At 36.4% G+C, this 20470-nt stretch overlaps 1 protein-coding gene across 8 annotated transcripts in view; it reads right to left on the bottom strand.

The window, feature by feature from the left end:
- The window catches only part of LOC134742441 (dachshund homolog 1), a 203929-nt gene that overhangs the window by 65613 nt on the left and 117846 nt on the right, over positions 1-20470 (bottom strand). For all 8 annotated transcript variants that reach the window (XM_063675599.1, XM_063675608.1, XM_063675626.1 and 5 more), the window contains 3 exons: positions 18756-18815; positions 887-957; positions 42-299 (listed from right to left, as the gene is read on the bottom strand). In XM_063675599.1, the coding sequence (XP_063531669.1) occupies positions 42-299; positions 887-957; positions 18756-18815 (389 nt within the window). The remainder of the gene's footprint in view (positions 1-41; positions 300-886; positions 958-18755; positions 18816-20470) is intronic.

Genomic DNA, 20470 nt, shown 5'->3' with positions numbered 1-20470 from the left:
CAAGCATAGGTATAAAATGTATTAGGTGAATGACAACTGACCCTCGTCTTCCTCCTTCATGTTGTGGTCGTCCTGGTCAGACATGTTTGCGTCGCTCTCGTCCGAGTGGGAGCGCGGCGAGGCGGGTGCCGCCGCGGACGGCAACCGCGGTGGCTGCGGCGTGCGGCGCGACGCGGCGGAGCTGCGCCCACTTGCGGAGCCCTCGCCCCGCTCGTTGCGATCGCTCCGGTCCGAGCGGTCGCGGTCGCCCGACCCCGACTTCGAGAGATTGAGCACAGGACTGTGACCTGGCGATGAACCTGTGAAAAAGGACATTAAAAATGATAATTTGTAGACATTCAGTAGATAGCATCCTAAATATGAAGCTAAATAAAGGTATAAAAAAATGTCTTACTTAAAAGCTGAGCTTTGAGGCCGACACTTTCAGTGTACTTATTCATATAATTATACAAAAAACCGGACAACTGCGAGTCTGACTCGCCCACCGAGGGTTCCGTACTTTTTAGTATTTGTTGTTATAGCGGCAACAAAAATACATCATCTGTGAAAATTTCAACTGTCTAGCTATCACGGTTCATGAGATACAGCCTGGTGACGGACAGACGGACAGACAGACAGACGGACAGACGGACAGTGGAGTCTTAGTAATAGGGTCCCGTTTTTACCCTTTGGGAACGGAACCCTAACAATGATAATTTGTAGTGAATAACCTCCTCAATATGGAGCTAAATATCTAAGTACCTACTTTAAAACTGATGCGTCAGTCAGTCCGAAACTTTCAGCGTACTCACAACACTGTACCTATCGCAAAAATGCTGGTAAGAGAAAGATTCATCAGACTACGAATTTTAGTCGCATTTATACAACTTAAGCTCTATCTACTCACCATTATGTGACCCTTCACGAGCTTTATCGATTGCCATAACTCGTTCCATGTCGCCTCTTTCGTCACGCAATCTGAAACAACCGACAAAAACATCAACATCTATTTATATTTAAAAAAATCATTAGGAAACACACGTCAATATCTCGTTGGGAACATGAATGGTCTTAACTACGTCAAATCGGACACGGTAAGTCAAATAAATTTCTTCAAAGCTACTGACTGACAAACAGTTTTATCATTTGAAACCATAAAGCATGCTTCCCACTGGGATCTCGGAGCTACCACAAAGGCAGGGGTATAATATTGAGGTGCCCCGCTGAGATTCTTTGTGAGCGGATGAAGAAGGCAGATATGTAATCATTTTGTATGCGGATATCTCGTACCGCTACCCTAATTCCGCGGGTCCTCTTTGATTGTGAATTATTAAACTGCTCAAGCTTCCGTTTCGATTCTATTTTTATGAATATTTACTTATTCTTCTGTGAAGCTGGATCATTAAATTTGTTTTTTTCTTCATTTAATTTGATTTCATATTTGTAAAGTATCGCATGATTTTTCAAGTGATAGTATATAGCGGCTTTAATGAAGATACTTATTTGAAAAGAAACAACCAAGAGAATCGTGAATGAGCTGATTTAGAAATTTGAAGAAACGTGAATTCTCCACAAACCAATTTCACTCATTTCAAAGGGGTTAATGTTACAATTTTTGCACAGTAATGCCTTTTGAGCATTTGAATATAAATGACGTCTGAAAGTGAAATGTAACATACATAATAAGTGGCTGTTTTAAGCTTTCGCGGAACCCTTTTGTGGATTACAGTGTAGCGTAGAACACAGAGGTGCAGAACACAGTTGGATTTCAGAGGGCACCGCAAACCTTATTATTATAAATAGTTTATATGTGCCATTTTCAACCAAAAGGGTACTTATTGTCGCTTGTCAGTAAGGCGCAATTTCCATATAGATTCAATTAGAAATCTACCTTATCGACAAGCGACAATGTGGTACCTTTTGGTTGAAAACGTCACATAATATTATATTTTACATAACATTGTTCTTAGATTACAGATGAGTGTAAACTTTATGCTGGCAAGTAAACATATTTGAAGGCATGTTTACAAAAACAACATAACTACACACTAGACATGAATTTACAGGAAACGAAAAAAACTAAATGCCTTCTTATATGTATATTAGTTATTGGACATAAACATTGTATAGGTGATTTTAGTAAGTGGCCAATAGTTCCGAAATATACGATTACACATTTCAAAGACCAGTATTTTTGGAAACAAATTTAAAAATAAGTTCGTCACTTATGCTGTTTTTGTAAAATTTTGTTAGTTAAAATGTTCTTTTTGTAAGAAAATAAAACAATGTTTCTATAGAAATTATGTTTTGTATTCTATCAGAGGTACAGATTTATCTTACTTAACTAGTGAATTTACTGATTTTGGACAATTGGGGTCATTTTTGGACACTATCTTTTGCTCTACGTGTAGATCCTGCTTAGACGAATGCTATGATACCAAAAACTCAAATCCGCAAAAAATTTTAGTTATGTTGTTTTTGTAAACATGCCTTCATTTAATGAAGGTTGTTTTTAGTTTGAAAGGTGAACTGACTAAACTTTAGTTTTTTTTTTTTAAGTTGAAGATATTGGAATTATTTTATAAGTTATGTATTCAGACAATTAGTCAACATAGGTAAACAAACTAAACGAAAATACAATGACTAAATTTAATGCGAGTGAAACTGCGTGCAAAAGACTGCCTCATATCATATGTAAGTACTTAGTGGTAAATTGCGAAAACATGCGATCTCTGCGCGCCGCTACTCTATGATGAACCCTCGAAATGGAGTCGTTTCGTACTTTACTGACGAGTCACGGAGCGTTGCCGTTTGAATTTGATATATTTTTCATTTGCCCCACAATTAATATGTTAATATTTCTAGATACTTTAAACAAGGTGTTTAGAGATTTTTGAAGCGAAAGGAGTTTTTTACTATTATTAAAGATTTTTTTCTAAACTGTAATATTTTATTTATATTATCTCAAAAATCTATGTAACACGTATTAGAAATGCTACATGACAAGCACATTAGCTTGATATAGAGCACCTAAGTAAAAAAAACAAGCCCACTTGCACCATCACACTAACCCACTAACCAGGAGTTAACCGGTTAAACCATTAACCCAGTGTCAAATTGTGCTGGTAACCATGGTAACCCCAGGTTAGTGGGATGGTGCAAGTGGGCCTCAAGATATTCATGATTAGACACGATCAATCCAGAACTAATTATTTTCTCAGATACAGTTTATTCTAATATAACAAGGTTCTTCGAAGGCCGAACGAATCAGAAAAGAATGAATGCATCATCACTTGATCGGACGAAAGATAACACCAGATCAATAAAATAATAAATTATCTCAACTTCCTCTCTACTTTATTTGTATCATTCACAGCGTTACCCTGATTAATGACATACATACTAACAAGTTTTTTTTTTACAAAATAGAATTGTTGACTAAATAATTATTTATTTAAGTACCTTACTATGAAATATGAATAGAGCATGAGCATAAGAATCAGGCCAATTGGTAAATCAGATGCATTATGATAAGTAATGAAAATTTCACTTCCAAGTGTGGTAACTATAATTAACAATCTAAACTGAACAAAATAAGAGTAAAATATAATCAGGCCTTAAACAGTATATCTAAGTACAACAATCTGTACGCTAACTGAGAGAAACAACAATCATCGCTCACGGGATGAGATAATAGTTATTTGTTATACAAGGGTGCAAAGTTGTATTTTACCCGCGAGTGTGGAATTGAAACACGAGAAGTAAAATACATTTGCACCCGTGTGTAACACAAAACTTTTCGCCTCACTATAGCGAGGAAAGTGCAACATCCACAGGCGTTAGATCATCTTCATCACTGGAATCACTCATTTTTTTACGATATTATTTGAGAAAATTATGGAAGTTGTGTATTTTTACGTAAGTCGGAGTCGGTGAGAACTTTTAAAGTAAAATTTTTGTTGACACTTGACAATGTTGACAATTCTGACGATGCGTTTTGAAATTGCATCGACTCAACTTGTGCGTTCAGTTATATGCCACATCATGATATAAAAACAAATACTTCTTAAGGAATTTTAAGGTTTATGACTTAAAATCACTAAATAAAGCTATATTTGGTATTTTTTATTAAATTCTCAAAGCATTTCTTTAATCATTATTAATATCGAACGAACCATTATTATGAGCGTTTTACGTTTTGTTATCTGTCAAAAGCTACTTAAACACGCCATCCAAGGTCAAATTACTTTCCCCACTAGTGGATAAAATGCGTTTTTCCCCGCTTGTTTTAAAGGATAAAAGACAGCTTTCCGAGCTAGTGAGGGGAAAAATTATTCGTTCACTTGTCAGAGTGCAAATTGGCGACGAAAAGGGTATACCACCAGGCGTACAACGCTAACAAATATTAAATCCATGACAAGCATTCTTTTCACTGGAACTCTATAGTGTAGGTTTATTCAATCTTATTGTCTGAATATTGCAAATAGATATCTATATACCTATCCAGATCCAGGGTCTATAAGAGTGATATATGCATTTGTAGATATTTAAAAAAATAGTTCAATTTGTACGGGACCCTCGGTGAGCGAGTCAGACTCGCACTTGCCCGGTTATATTGTGCTATTTATTCTTTAAAATGTTACAGTGCATTTCCCAGTGAATGAATTTAATGCGAGTGAGTGAATTTAATATATTAGTGTGATTAAACATAACCTCACGACAACCATAAAAAATGTTATAATAAAAACTACATACTACGGTCATTATCACAGGGAACTCACAATGGTCTGAAGCGCAATATAGCTTACTGGAGCATAAATTTGAAAATGTTCCAAAAAACTAAACGACTAAAAAATCTTGAGAATCGGTTCAGAAATCGGTCAAACGCAAAACTGTGTTCACGTCTTTCCTATTAGACATACCCAAAAGTTAAGGGCTCTAAAGGTTATAATTTTCTTAGTTACCCCTAATCCACATGAAAAGGTACTCCTTTTAAAGGTACTCCAGCCCATAAAAATTTCGAATCGTGTACAACACTAGTGTCTGTTCAGTTTCATATAAAATATAGAGGGGTAATATCAACTAACATATAGTCGAAATTAGCCTCCATCTCAAATTTATCGCCAAATTACTATTAAAACATAAACTACATAAGATTCAGTGACATACAAACAGCTATAAATATGGGATTCACCTTTGAAAAACTTATAAAGAGCCATTAAAAACCACTATTTTTATAGAACATTTAAAGAGCTAACTCGCTAGTGCCCACAACGAATTTGTCGAAAACAAAATGGCCATGTCACTCAGAAAGCATTCGGTCTATTAACACCGTCTGTGGTGATTTTTTCAACAATCTTTTTCGCTATCTGGACATATGTGACACTCAAGTTAATAAAGTAAAACATGGAAGGTATTTCGATTAGTTGAAATTTCCCGCAGTCGAAATTGTCCCCCTGCACCTTATATGATTTTTTCTATCGAATTATCAATAATTTTCAGTTTTCAGATTGTTTCCTCTATATTCATTTAATAGTCTACCTTGATGCCAAATTTTAATCTTCTAGGTCATCTGGAAGTAGGTTAGGTTTTTGATCTATAAGTGAGTCAGACAGTCATAAATATGCCGGTTTTTAAACGTTTAGAAATAAATGTTTTTTTTTAATACCACGTCGGTGGCAATCAAGCATACGGCCCGCCTGATGATAAGCAGTTACCGTAGCCTATGGACGCCTGCAACACCGGAGATATTACACGCGCGTTGCCGACCCTGTAAAAACCTGTACACTCCTTTTTTGAAGAACTCCATACTGCAGCTCCTCGGGAAAACCTTGGCAGGGAGCTCATTCCACATCCGAAGCGTACGCGGGAGGAAATTCCTCTTAAACCGCTCAGTACGCGACCATTTAGGTGCTAGGGTGTGAGGATGAACACCCTGCCGTTGGCGAGCGGTGCGGTGATAGAAAGCGGCCGTTGGTATCATGTCAAACAATTCTTGAGAGCAATTTTGAGCTACATTGATGAAATTTTGCATTCTAGATAAGCTAATGAGTTTGAACAAATGTAGCAAATTTCATCTGTGTAGGTTAAATAGGTTTCAAGTCGTGAAGGGGTCAAAAGTAGCTCGAAATGGTTCGTGTAATATTACACATGGTTGCTGCGTCGTCAGTTCCTTTTTCTTTGAACTTGGCTGGCCACGCTACCGCGTGTCTAGATTTTCTTCTTACACAAGAAGAAAACTAACATTACTCGGCATAAAGTTCCTTTTGCTAATGTTACACTATTTCATAAAAAATGAATAATTACCTAATGTTATATTGATATTAATGTAACATTATTTCCTTTTATAATTAGAATTAAATAAATCGCCGCGGATAGACTAACCGCGTTATGGAATGAATGCGATTACCTACATCATACCTTAGAATAGAATAGAATTTAAAAAGCTTTAATGTTGCCCTACACCATATTTCCATAGAATACGTAAATTCAGAGTAAAATGCGATTTTTTCCAGGAAGGCACACATTTTCCAAGATGGCTGCGGTTCCTCGAGGTCCCCAAATGTCAAATGGTGTGGACATTAAAAAGGGACCTTCAAATAACATATATACCAAATTTCATCACTGTCCAAGAGATTTCGCAGTTTGTTCTACTCCGATTGTACTAATAACCGATAATTTGTTTATTGATTAACTTCTAGATTTTGTAATTATTTTACAACACGGTTAAGCTTCAATACGGAACGAAGTTTTAGCTTAAGCATGACAATGTTATGGAAGAGGCAATGCGTAGTTAACGCGCTAACTGTCGCCATTATAGAATGGCCACTGGCCTAAACAGATATTCCGGGGCCATGGGCGCGGACAATGCGCCGCAATCTAGCACCAGCGCCAATGTGCGCTGATTAGTTAATACTGAACCGCTCACATTACCTAATACCGCGGCTCCGACACGACGCTCAAACCGTTCTTGTATGCATAATCTGATTAGCGTAAGTATTATCTAAACAAAGCGAGTATTAACAATATACATAATACCAAAATTGCACTCCGCTCATAACGCGCACATTAATAGCACAATCATACTGTGTGCCGAACTAATTCCCTTATTTGCATTCCCAAGAATCGATTAAGAAAATCAAATCCCGTTGGAGCGTCACTGTGTGAAACATTTGCTTGACACCCAAATCAAAAATCGTTTTAGCTCACCCTCGCGGGGAGGCTGGGGAAGCGTCGACGCCTCAACATTTATTATTTCAGACATATCACTCACATGCAAAACAAACTCCGTCCGATCCATCAAAAAGTTTCCTCTCCCGCCCTCCATCTCCGGTCTATAACACAAATCGAGTGTGTAAGTATTGTGGTTTCATAGGGGCTATGTATGGTTTTGCCAAGAATTCTCTAGTAATCTAGTTCTAAATGTTGACATGTAATATTTTAAGAATATTATGAATAAATGAGTATAAGTATAATTTTAAAATGCAAAATTGAATAAAACGTTCATTAAGTAATTAGAAGGACATTTCAGAAGACCTGTAGGCATTGCAATATGTCATAAAAAGAGGTTCACATTTTTAGCCCTAATCACGTGCGGTGTGTTATAAAACTCTACAAAGTTATGATTTACAAGACTGTGTACAAAAGTATAAATAAGCTCTTTCATCCGTAAGAAACAAGCAACCCCCCTAAACAGTCAACAAAGCTTGGAAGAAAATCGAGCGAAAAAAGGCTAAAAACACCTTAGGGGTTTACTAATCGAATAAAAAATATCAGCGGCCGATGCCAATGTATGGGGGAGAAATGGAATAAATTATAAAGAAAATACAAGTAGCAAAGGGGCCGTTGTTATGAGTAAAAAGTTCCAAACATATGCAGATAACGAAATGCTTTGCCTTTGAAATGATGTACGGACAATATTGCCGAGTAATAACGGCGTATCAGTTTGAGAAATATATTCCGCTTTATGAGGCAATTTAAATAAATGCTAATTGCATGCTTTTAAAATATTTTTTAAGATTGTTTATTTAATTTATAACCTTTTTTACTAGATTTGTTATTCTTTTACAATTACTCCGCAAATAAATAAGGAAGTAACTATGTAGATTTCATTAGTATTAAGTTTTTCCTTTCGATGATATGACTTAATATAATTATTAAAACAACTTACTCAACTTGAATCAATAATCAACAGCCAATTAATAAATTTAATAATTTTGTTATTTTAATAATAGTTTATAGCTAAAAAGTCACTTGAGGTCACCGTACACATAATAACTACCTACTTAGAAAATATTGTACAAGGAAGAAAAACACTTAGGGTGGAAGAAAGACGAACGTTGAAATAATAGGAAAGAAGTAACACGATGACTTGTCGTCGGCCGCACCCTCGCATAAACGTCACGATGTCATTTGTAAAAATTGCGGCCTAACTTCTCCAATTTTAGAACAGAGCCTGCCGCGGAGACTACAAAAAGACAGCTTCGGAATAAATCAATGAAGGGTGTTTGAGGCAGATTTCCGCTAGACATTACGGAATTGATGTTAGGAACGACTTTGAGGTTTCGTGGCAAGAATGCGAAATATCTTTGTTTTAAGAAAATTTTGTACCTATTCTTAACGAAGGAAACCAGCTTAACACATTTTTTTTTACTTTTACCAACAATCACTAACTTGAATACATAATTGCTCCAGGCTGCCCTACAGTTCTTTTGTTCCATTGCGGAAATGTCTAACCAAAATAACCAAATTGGGGGGCGACAAAAATAAATGGTAGAAAAAGTGGAACCTCCGCGGGGGAAACCGGAGACAGTTATTTAAATTTGAATAATATAATATGAAAAAAATTACATCACTTAATACCGTAATAAAAGTGCACTAAGCGACCGGGACATTACGCTTGCCAAATGCAAAGAGGGACATGCATATTTTGCCATTTTGCTTATGAAACGTGAAATGAAATATAAAGTTTGAGGAGGAGAAATAAAATATGTCTTTTGGAGCTTAGGAGCTCATTACGCCATTAGAAGTACGTGAGGAGATTTGAGTTGTCTGCATCGGGCTTTGAAAGATTAATGGCCGATTTTGCAAAAATAACAAGTTTGCGCGGTTTGCCAAATTACAGGTAACAAATATATAATCTAGATTTCTTTATACTTACAACACTTCTTCTCTTCTTTTCTTTTCTTTTCTTTATACTTACTTTTTTTTGTACTTACATATTTATTTGTAGATATCTATGTGTATATATATGCACACATTTTTATAAATATATATGTATTTTTTCCTAATTTACCATCTAAACATGTACGCTGGAAGAGCAAGTGTCTAATATCAATTTGTGGACATGAGATCATTTACGATTGCAGTAACATTAACGTAACGAGATTCCGATCGAGTCCGTAGACGTTCGGCTGTAGAGACACCGTCCTGGCTGCCGCAGTGCTCCCGCTCCCGATCTCGGACAATTATGCAAAATTGCTTCTACAATTCCTACTCCCCGACTTTTAATGGCAATACCATTATCTGTAATGGGAATGCGTTTTGATAATGTCGAATTTCATTGCACGATTTTTAGGGAAATTCTGCGCCCATTATATTAGTCTGTTTTTTGTCGCTTCAGATTTATAGAGTCATAAACGTAAATAGTCTTTTAGAATTGTTAGTAGGATAGGCAATGTTACCTGGTTCAATTCAGTAACCGCCGATTGCTAAAGCCGATAAATAAGCTCGGTTGCGCATGCAGACGACCGCAGAAAATTCCCATCCATCGACACACTTCCAATCCAATTCCTTGGATAATATGAGGCGACAAATCCTTCCTGAACCCGCAGCGGCCCGAGCCGTCGTCTTCGTCTCACATGAGTTTGTTCCAGTCTCAGCTGAAATTGTGCATCGTTTGTAGCCGCTGAGCGCTCGGATCGGATGGTAATGATTGCGATCGAAGTGATGGCTGCGTCGACCGCAACATGTTCTGAACTAGACGATAATGGTGTATCGACGCAAGTTTTTTTTATTATCTGCGGTGATTATTACAATTGTATGGATTTGAACGTGGTTAGATATTTATGGTGAATTTTAATACTGAGGGGCAGATCGGTTTTAACAAGGAAGATATATTTTCATATTTATAAGATGCGTGGTTTAGCACATGTCGTAGCAGCGTTATTTTTTTAATTTAAATAGGCTATTAGTTATACGCGGCTAAGTTTGTACGCACTCTTGACTATAGTGACTATAGCAAGGGATGAAACCTGAAGCGACTTCGGTTTGATGGTTTTTTAATTAATCGCTTCACTTAAACTAATACGTAACTAAATGGACAAATTGTCGACATTTAATAATCTGTTGCACTAACGCTTGTCAATGTCTGTTGAACCTTGAATAAAATAACCAAATTAAAATATCAGTAGAGGCCTGTTTCGTAGAAGATCTTATCTGGACTACAAACTTGGCGCTATCTCAACTGATTTATCTCGAGGAAAAGGTGGCCGAGTGACACATCGATCATAGGTTTGTCGACTCAATTTATGAACAGACCGACTTAAATTTTATATTCAATTTCTATTGATTTTTTCTTTAGCTTATTTGAGTGTCCCACTGGTGGCCAAAGGCCTCTCTGATTATTGATTTTAATAATCGCCTAAAAATAGGCTCTAAGAACTACTTTAAACTTTGAACTAAGATTGATTTAACTGTAATTAAACAAACTAGCTAAACTTATTATCAAGTATATCATCATGTATCTCACATTTAAGAACTGTCAACGTTACCTGCTACACTTACGGCAGTAGGTAAACGAATTTAATAATGATTACAGATAATTATAATCTTACGCCGATGGCCAATATGGTGGTTTCTGCCCACAGCGTAGTGTGGAACAAATTCCTGATATATTTTAGGTAGCTGTTTGACCAACACTGACATTTCCGTAGTGATAAATTATGATAGTAATTAGCTATGGGAAATATTGTCTCTGACCGCGTTCGATACAGATCTTAGCGTAGATCGAGATAAAATCTTGCTTTCGTTGAATGAAATCGAAGGCTCCTATCTCCTATGTAGGCGTGCGACACACGTGTATGACAGATTTAATTAATAATAGCTGCGATTAATTTAATAGCCGCGATAGTGAAACTTCAAAAATGACACTCGGTAAAGATTATCTACAGATAATAAACCTAGTTAATGAATATACATAACATAAGCAAAACAATGTTGAACGTGGAATTAATGAAAAGGTTTCATTCAACGATAATTGAAACATCAAGTAAACAAATCCAATAATTAATGTAACAGAAACAAACGCATCTGCTGTTGGCTCATACGTCACATATTGAGGGAGTTTGGCAGAAAGTAAACAGAAAATATAATTTAGAAGCAATTTGGCGTGGATATGTCCGCAATCAAATTGTCTCGTTAATGCCGCGGCTATCAAAACATTTGATTTGTGGGCCGCGGCGACCCACCCGCGCCGCCGCGCGCCGCGCGCCGAGGGCCTGCTGACTGCTCTATGTTCACCTCTTCACTTCATACTATTTTACGTTGTATCTTTTCCCTATGCGGTGTTGTATAGACAGGTGGTTTTGCATAAAATTACGTAGATATATGACATAGCTTCCAGTAACTACGAGTCGTTTAACAATAGGGAGACCAAGGTGAGTTGTGACAGAGGAAAGTTGTGACGTCGTCGATTTTTTGGAATCTATTAACTAATAACGAGCTCGCAATAGCGCGCGTTTGTTAGTTGAAGTTACTAGATACCTAACAAACGCGCACTGTTGCAAGCTCGCTAACAGTTAATAGGTTCAAAAAATCACACGACAACTCTCCTCTGTCACAACTCACCTCGGTCTCCCCTACAAGTTCAAAAATCCTTATTGCATTTTTACGCGACTTCTATTTAATTTGAACACATAACACGAAACCAAACGCTGGAAATCCTTGAACAAACCAAACCCAAAAGCTACCAAAGCAATAAAAGAACAGAACGAAGCATTCGCACTTTAAAAAATTATTCACTGACCAATGTTTACATGGAAATAACGGGGTTTCAGTCGATTTATGCGAACACACACTCGCGCCGCCGTCAGCGTGTAAACAGCAGAATACTTTTTTTTCGCGTTATGTAATTCCCCGGAGTGTGGATTTGCATAACAAAACGGGAAAAGGTCAGAAAGCGAACGGAATGGCAAGTGTCCGGCTTGATGCGCAGTCAGCATTGCTCGATGAAGGAGCGTTTGAGCGGGATATCTCCACTCTACCGCGGACTTTATTCGAGTTACTCGTACTAACGAAAGCAACTAGAAGACAGTATCAAATAAAATCTGACAATGAAACCAAAGAATATATAAAATTTTATGCCGGTATGTGATAGTCTAGCCGACTAATTTAGGTAGTACATATTATAAAGGAACTAGGAAATTGTCACATAAATAAATAAAATAAATAAATAAATATTATAGGACATTCTTACACAGATTGACTAAGATTGAGTAAGATACCTGTGGGGGAAAACGACGCTATCCGCATTACTAAGCTCTCGACTCACCATCAATCTGATTTTTAAAATGGTAACTGCAACAGATAAATGGGTACTTATAACCGCCTAATATTTTTACAAATATAGTTATGTCTAAGGTTGACATTTTTAAAACTGGAAAAAAACCTTTTTTTAATAAAGATCTGTATTTGTAAAATTGTCTAAGGTTGACATTTTTAAAACTGGAAAAAAACCTTTTTTTAATAAAGATGTCTGTATTTGTAAAATTATGTGTGGCAATTTTTTGGCGCGTTACTACACTTATATAGATTAAGATTTATTTATTTCATAATATTAAATTACATTATAAATTATTTTAAGCTTATCTATACGAATTCATATTATGATCGTCAACTATTATTACAAATGTCAATACAGATAAAAATCATCGTCAAATATCAATAGCAAAATAAATTCGTCACAAAGTCAAATTAAAAAAAAAATATTTAGACTAATTACTTTAGGAACCAAAATTCCAACTTTTAAAGTAAGATCGTATGATGAATAACATTAATAAGATAAATACATATCAACAAGTAATAGCTGTCTCTGGAGCGATAGCTTTTAACAATTATAAATATATAACTTTAAATAATAGGTAAGTTGAGACAAACCTTCTTGCCAGTGTGATTGCACACGTAAACGCAGCACGGGATGTTCATACTCAGCCGTTTCCGATGCATATTCATCGCTCTGGCACATGCAAATCACGATTTACACATTGTAATGAATTCTTTTGATCTGTGGATTCGCGTATTTGATTTACCCTATCGGTATATTCGGTATTAGCATGACACGTTGATTTAGTATTCATAGTACTGGTGCGTACGTTTGCTAATCGTGTTAATTATTGAGGATTGGTTGACCCCTCTCTCAGTATGATTTTACGGACTTAAAGGGCATTTTGCAGATTGATGTATGTGATTTGTATATTAAGGAAAAAAGAATAAAACGGTGCTTTTAGTTTATATTTTGTATTTTTTGTGAGTAGGTACGTATGTATAATGTCATATCTGCAATTTAACTTATTCGCGGGTGACGCTAACTGATGAGGGGTGGCAACTGCCACAAGAACCCAGTATTCATTATATTATAAGAAAGACAACTTCGATTAATCTCGAGACCTACCTAACAGCATCGATCAGAACTTGTAATTTGCAACAGGATCAATAGTTCACACAAAAGGCGTTACAGGTACGCAAATAGAAAAAACAACTAATAATTACTTTAGCGATCCAACTGTTCGAAAGAAACGGAGAAATGACAAGACGATGACAAATGAGCTCGCATCCCGGTCGGGTGGCGGACCTCATCAAATTATTTCCCACTTAAAAAATCCCCATAAACAAAAACCCCAAGAGAAAAAAAAATACTCGGGTGTAAAAAATAGGTATTGGCAACATTGATTGATGCATACTAATAGGCCGCGAAGAAATGAGGCCGAGGCGTAATTAAAGGAAAAGTGACATTTTCTGTCAGTGACACCGGCAACCGCGCGGGAATAGAACGGTCACGCCTTTTGTGAGGAAGTGATTAGTGGCTTATTAAAAATTATTGAGTGAAGCCCACGAAGCCCACTGATTGATGAGTGTGTCGCCTCACGTCAATAACCACTCGTAAATGTGCATTATGCTGAGTCGAGACCCTTTTTAACATCACGCTGTTTTTAATGTCAATTGTCAACTTAACTAGGTAGTACCTAGTAGGTACCTACTTAGTATGTAAACTTTTAAGTAGTTTTTAAGATTGACCTCGGATGTACCTACCAATAATGTTTGTGGTGTTAAATAAAATTTATCTCTCTCTCTCTCTCTCTCTCTCTCTCTCTATCATTTTCAGACATTTTATTTTCAAAGGAGGTATCAAAGGCCTGTATGAATTTATCTCACGTTAGTCCTTTACGATTTTCTAAATGATTGCTTGACACCGCTATCGGATGATAATGATAACGTGGCGCCTGTTATCTGTCTTCCGTATTTTCCTAATGACACAAGCCTTGATGACACCTCGTATTGGAAGTGTCACCCCTGGATCAGAGATAAAATGACGGTATAATCGATGACAAAGTTTATAGACGTATCCGTTATTACGATGGGATGGGAAAGCTCATCAATGTGTCAAACCCTAGTCGAATCATCAAAGTATTCTTATTAATGTACCTATAAATAAATACTTACAAGAATCTAGCGATACTAGAAATAGAATACTTCACTGGTAAATCACGAGGTCCTTAATGATAACTTAATACTTTGCCTTTGCAGTGTTTTGTAAGATCGTATAAATTATAGTGTTTGTAATAGTGAGTTGACAAATTATAGCTACGAACGAAAACTTGCATTTATTTATTCATATAGTTATAAATTACTTATAGTTGTGTTAATATGTATTACCACTTCCAATTATAGACAACACGAATTGAAACTGACAATGACAACGCGTAACCATTAAATCATAATTGTTATTGATTATGACAGCTGCGTGTTACACAAAAGACGACCTCGTAAATGCAGTTTTATGCAGTTTGGCGAAACTTTTGTATACCTAGACATAAGTGTATTTTTTGAAATAAATCTTCATTCATTACAAATTACACTGATTACCACGTATTCAAACCACTCAGTTTCTTAACGCCTCCAAATAGCAAATCATTAGCCCCCGCCTTATCCGCGGTGACTTACGCTTTTTCTCCTAAAGCCTCCCTTATCTGTGTACATATCATTAGTAATGCAAAATAATGGGATACAGACACCTCTTGCCGTTTGCAGGCTAATGATTAATGCCGTTCGTCATTAATTCTTATTTTTGATGAGAAATTTGACTACAGCTGTCAGTCGCCGTCAGATTAATAAAGGCTGACGCTGCAACTTACATTATGACAGTATTAAATTTTACTTGCGCACTGACACTCGTTTCAAACTTTGATTTGCAAATTTGCTCATAGAAGTTTTAAGTTTAGAACATTGCAAATTACTCTTCGTTCGCTGCATAGTTTTTATCTGTTCGGTTCGTGCAGTGATATTTAGTGCTATCAAAGGTCGTGGAATATATGATATTGCTCCCTAGATGAACCTATCCAAATAGTTTACTCGTATAAAAGGGTAATGTACAAAGAGCTAGTTAAAATTCCAGTACGACCACATTGGTGACAAACTCTGGAGGCATCCGGGGGCTGAGCACTGCCATGACGAAGCTCCCTTCATAACTCGATCCCTTTACATATCACACCACTGAAAATCAAAAGTCGCATTATTAATGATTCCACGGCATGACAATCTAAATATCTCGGGAGCACCGAAAGTTACTCACTAATCGCTCGAAATTACCTCCTCGCAACCAATTCTAAAGATATAAATGTACCGAGTCACCAGATGCGATCGTCGGAATCATCTTTCAATACAGGAAGCGAGAAAAATCACTTAAAATTCATATCATTCAGCATCTTTATCTTTGAGCTGCAAGAGTTCATTTTATGACCATTAATTTTGTCTTTTCGTTGGATGTTTTATCACAACGGCTGCGGGGCTCTGTCGCGAGCCTCATTAATCAAAAGCATTTGTTTACAACGAAGGGAATTTGATTTGATTAAAATAATTCGCAATATCCTTGATAAATATCACCCTCGGTCTTCGTTTGATCTTCGCTGAAATTAATGGTGGTGGATTCAATCACGCGAATGCGACGTATTACGGCGCTGGCTTCTTGCAACATGTTGCTTGCTAGGTAACCAGCTTGCCTTAGCATTAGAAGAAAAATCTGGTTTAATTTAACATACAACCTTATTAAATCATTTTCCAATTCAATAACATTACAATCAAACCTATCACTAATTGTCAAGAACGTTTTATAAAATATTCAAATATCTTCAAACGCCAGCGTTTTTCCACCAATCTTATGGACATTTTACATCAAATAATCCGTCAAAATTACCTATTTTCACACAATATCAAAATTAAATTTTCAATTCCGACAATAGGTACAACTGTTAATTACTAAGCGCTTTAATTTTAAAATAAAGTTTGGTTTACAAAATTAATCAGGCGAGTCCTTCGGCGCGGGGTGCGGGGATGAGTAACGATCGATGTCATGAGGACGTGTGCCGGGCTTAGCTGCTAAATCGCACCTAATTCGAACCGAAACGGCATTAGACGGACGAATTAATTGATCCCAACGATTTGTTGACTGCTAATTGAGTGTGCCGTTGATGTACTGCGCGGATTTCCGACTCGGGAAAGAGAGAAAATTATTTTCCGGAAAGGTTAAACTTTGACGCATTCGGATTTGTCTCAGGTATACAATAGTTTGTTTTGAAAGTAGTTTGAGTAAATGTTTGTTTCTAGATAACACAAACCTAAAAAGTGTTTCGATAATTTAATTATACCTAATTCAAAGCAATACAGATTCAATAATGATATCTGTTTAAAAAATTTGCGAGCATATTTTTGTTACCAGATTACAAAAACCTATCGATAATCGAATTATAACTAATTCAAAACAATACCGATTTCATTAGTGATATCTGTTCAATAATTTTGCTTTCAAGCATAATGAAAGCTCCCTTAATCAGGTTCCACTCTTTTAATACCATCTTAATTCATGTAAACCTTTACTCATGCCCGTATTCCTCTTGCCCTGTTTATTAATTGCAAGAAGAAACAAAACAAACATTCCGTATTAAATCAGAGATAATCCTGTCAATTAATTGGCATTAAAAACCGGTCTTCGGGGCATGCAGAACGAACATACTGTGAAGGTATATACGAAATTAAGCATTTACCTATATCTCGTTTTAAATTCTTTAGTTTTTAGTTATTGTTGTGTTTATTTAAGACACAGGTACAATTACACAATACCTGGGGCATAGATATAAGGTTCGTAGGTAGGGTATATTTTTTCATCAAATGAAAAGTTCTCACATATTTTTTTTGAATGGCGTTGGTAGGTAACATAGAGGTTTTTCCAATATATATCTTAATCGGTTACCGACATTATAGACATATGTAAGTAAATCTAACTAGCATAGCCTTACCCTATATTTTACCGATCATAGGGATTTTCCCAACATGAAAAAAAAAACACTTTTTAGACGTAGCCGTAGTTAATTTGTTTAAAACAGCTCTAAGCCGGGGTGGCTCGATCGCCGTCTGACAGTGACACATCGGTACACGGCGCGCTGTCCGACTGTAATTCTACCCGCCGAGCACACAAGGACCCACCGACGAGAGGATACCATTTTATTTTACAATCTACAGAATTAATTAGAAGGATTTGGATGCATTTTGGGGTAAAAGACACTTTTATCTACGTATGACTTACGCTCAGATAATCTTGCAGGAACTCGTAGTCAGAATTAAATATTAAATATTACATATTCTTATAATTAAATATTGTTAAATAACAACAATTCTCGAGAGTTACCTGTACGTCAGTGTCTGGTTGAAATAACATAATCGCACTTTTATTAAACCTAACCTAAACCAACCTGCTCCCCAGCGTGTCGTCAATTTTATCGGATCGCAACATTCAATCGGTGCACTTCAAAACGAAGTCAAAACCGCGAGTATCGTTCAATGCGGGCCCGCCAATCCATCACCATCCATTAAACACGAAAAGAAAAGTGCTTTCCCCCAACGATTGGCCCCCGAATGGCTGAAATCGGTCCAATTTACATGAGAGCCGCTTTTTCCTCGCATCGAGATTAGCCTGAATGAGCTTGATGAATTGTGCGCGGCGCGGGGCCGGACCAGCCCGCAACCGGTCATTTGTTAAAAATACACCCGATCCACGGATCTAATTGTCTCCTCTAATTTCACACTCTACTGTGATATCTTTGCTCTTTTAAATTACAATCATTTAATCATACCGATGCTATTTCAGTTTTTTCCATAAGTAATTAGTTCTTGGTAATGATTATTACACTGTAACTAATTTTGAATCAGGTTTTATTCAACTATTAATGATGAAGAGGAACAAAGTAAAGAAACATAAACAAATGAAATAAGATTAAATGGAAATGAAGAACAGTGCCCGAGTGTCAACCAATTATAACAAATCAGACAGATTATCTTCCTGTTTTATCGATTGTATTATACAATGATGGAACGAAGCGTCGGCTGGTCCTACCAGCTGGACACTTCTCGCAGCACGGCGATGACAACCGTGTATTCATAGCTGTGCTTTGTGTTATCTTAACAAAAACTTTGTATTTAACAAGGCAGGCTAGATAGTCTCGTCTTACCTTTCTAGGTGCTTAACGATGTCTTCGTACGCCGCTCTACAATTCTCCCAAATACCAGATCTGTCGACAAAAAAAAAGTAAAATAAGATAAATAAAGGAGAACACCAAGTATATAGATAAGTTTTTAATAAAAGTTAAGAAACAAAGAAAAAAAAATGGAGATATACGAGTAGGTACTTTTTTGTCTGAAAGATATTTAATTAAACTACTAATTTTTCTTTGTCAAGAAACCTTCTTCAATAAAAAATACTTCCAAAGAAGTCCACGAAAGAAGATAAAATATCTGCAACATTATTTTCAAGTATTCGAAAAGAAAAGTTTGTAAATGAATAAAGGGTTTGAATGTACCGGGAATAATTATGAGCACTCGATATTAAATGTTCCGTTAGGCTGAGCGAGGGGTCGAAGAAATTAATTATGTTTTAAAAACAATCGCGTATATTTGTGCTGGGGCCACTCATGCGTGATCGTCGAAATTGTTTCTCGATTACTTTAACTCTTTGTGTTTCATTAAACTTTTCTTGGACATTTGTAACCCAGTGAATTAAAACTGAGCAGAAAACCGTCTACCTCACCTTGTTACGGTGCTTGTTAAAACAACGGCTTCGATTCAAGAAATTGGTGTCATTTAATTAAGCTTTTACAATTGCATACATAGCGAATCATGAGGGCACAATAATTCTATAGTACTCATTTCCAATGTTCAACCAAACCCTATGCGGTGGTATTGATTGTCGTTCTGAAATGTATGTTAGAAGCACAGCTGTCTTGTGTTACAAGGGTGGCCGTAAGACGGGCGAGTCAAGCTACCACTATAGGTCTTCAGGAAGTGCTCCCTGTTTGTACTTATCTAACTGGATTAACATCAGACATTTAACCTGCCACTGCTGACCCGCTTACAGGTTTCTTTTCGTGAACTTATTATTCTTTAAGCCGTTTATGTACTTAAGATTTACAAATTGTATATCGATTTTCATGCCGTATTTGGAAGCCTTGCGGTAGTAATGAATATGTAGTTAGTGTAAGACTGATTTTTATTGTAGACAGTGTTAATATTTCTAACCGATAATTGGATTCAACGGCATATTGTACACCTTAGTTATATGGTAATTTACCTAACTGAATGCTATGAAATTAGACGTTCTCTCTCTCTCTCAAAGGTAAACAATGTACCGTATAATATAATCCAACAAGAGCACACAGTTTTGCAAATCTGTTCACCCAAGCTGGCGTAAATTAATCGAATAAGTGACAGATAGTGTCTTTTAAGTGTGTATTTCAAAATGCTTATACCGGACTACCTATTGTTCTGACCGAATTGCTCAATGATAGATGTTATAATTAGTATAATCTAATAGCCATAAGGGTCTCCGGCAAGCTCGGTTCTCCATACAAGCGTAGTTCTGCTCTCATTTTAAAACGACTAGCTAGATTGCTCTCAAACTTTGTACTTACAATAGGATAAGGTATATCTATGTCTGTAATTAGCTTATGTAGCTTCAGATGCCATAGTAAAAAAAATACAGCGTATTTAAGAGGCCGGTGTCGATTTTAGTCGCAAAAATGTAAAATTGATAGATTTAGTCGGAGAAATTGTACCCCTTTTGTTACCTAATTGAAATAACACAGATAACAGACTCACTAAATTAGTAAAGTAAAAAAGATTTTTTTTCTGATGGACGTTTAGGTAAACGCGCGTAAAGCACTGATTTTGT

Source organism: Cydia strobilella, chromosome 1, assembly GCF_947568885.1.
Source record: "Cydia strobilella chromosome 1, ilCydStro3.1, whole genome shotgun sequence".
Lineage (NCBI taxonomy): Eukaryota > Metazoa > Arthropoda > Insecta > Lepidoptera > Tortricidae > Cydia > Cydia strobilella.
Note: the sequence above shows the minus strand (reverse complement) of the source record. Positions and strands in the feature narration are given on the sequence as shown.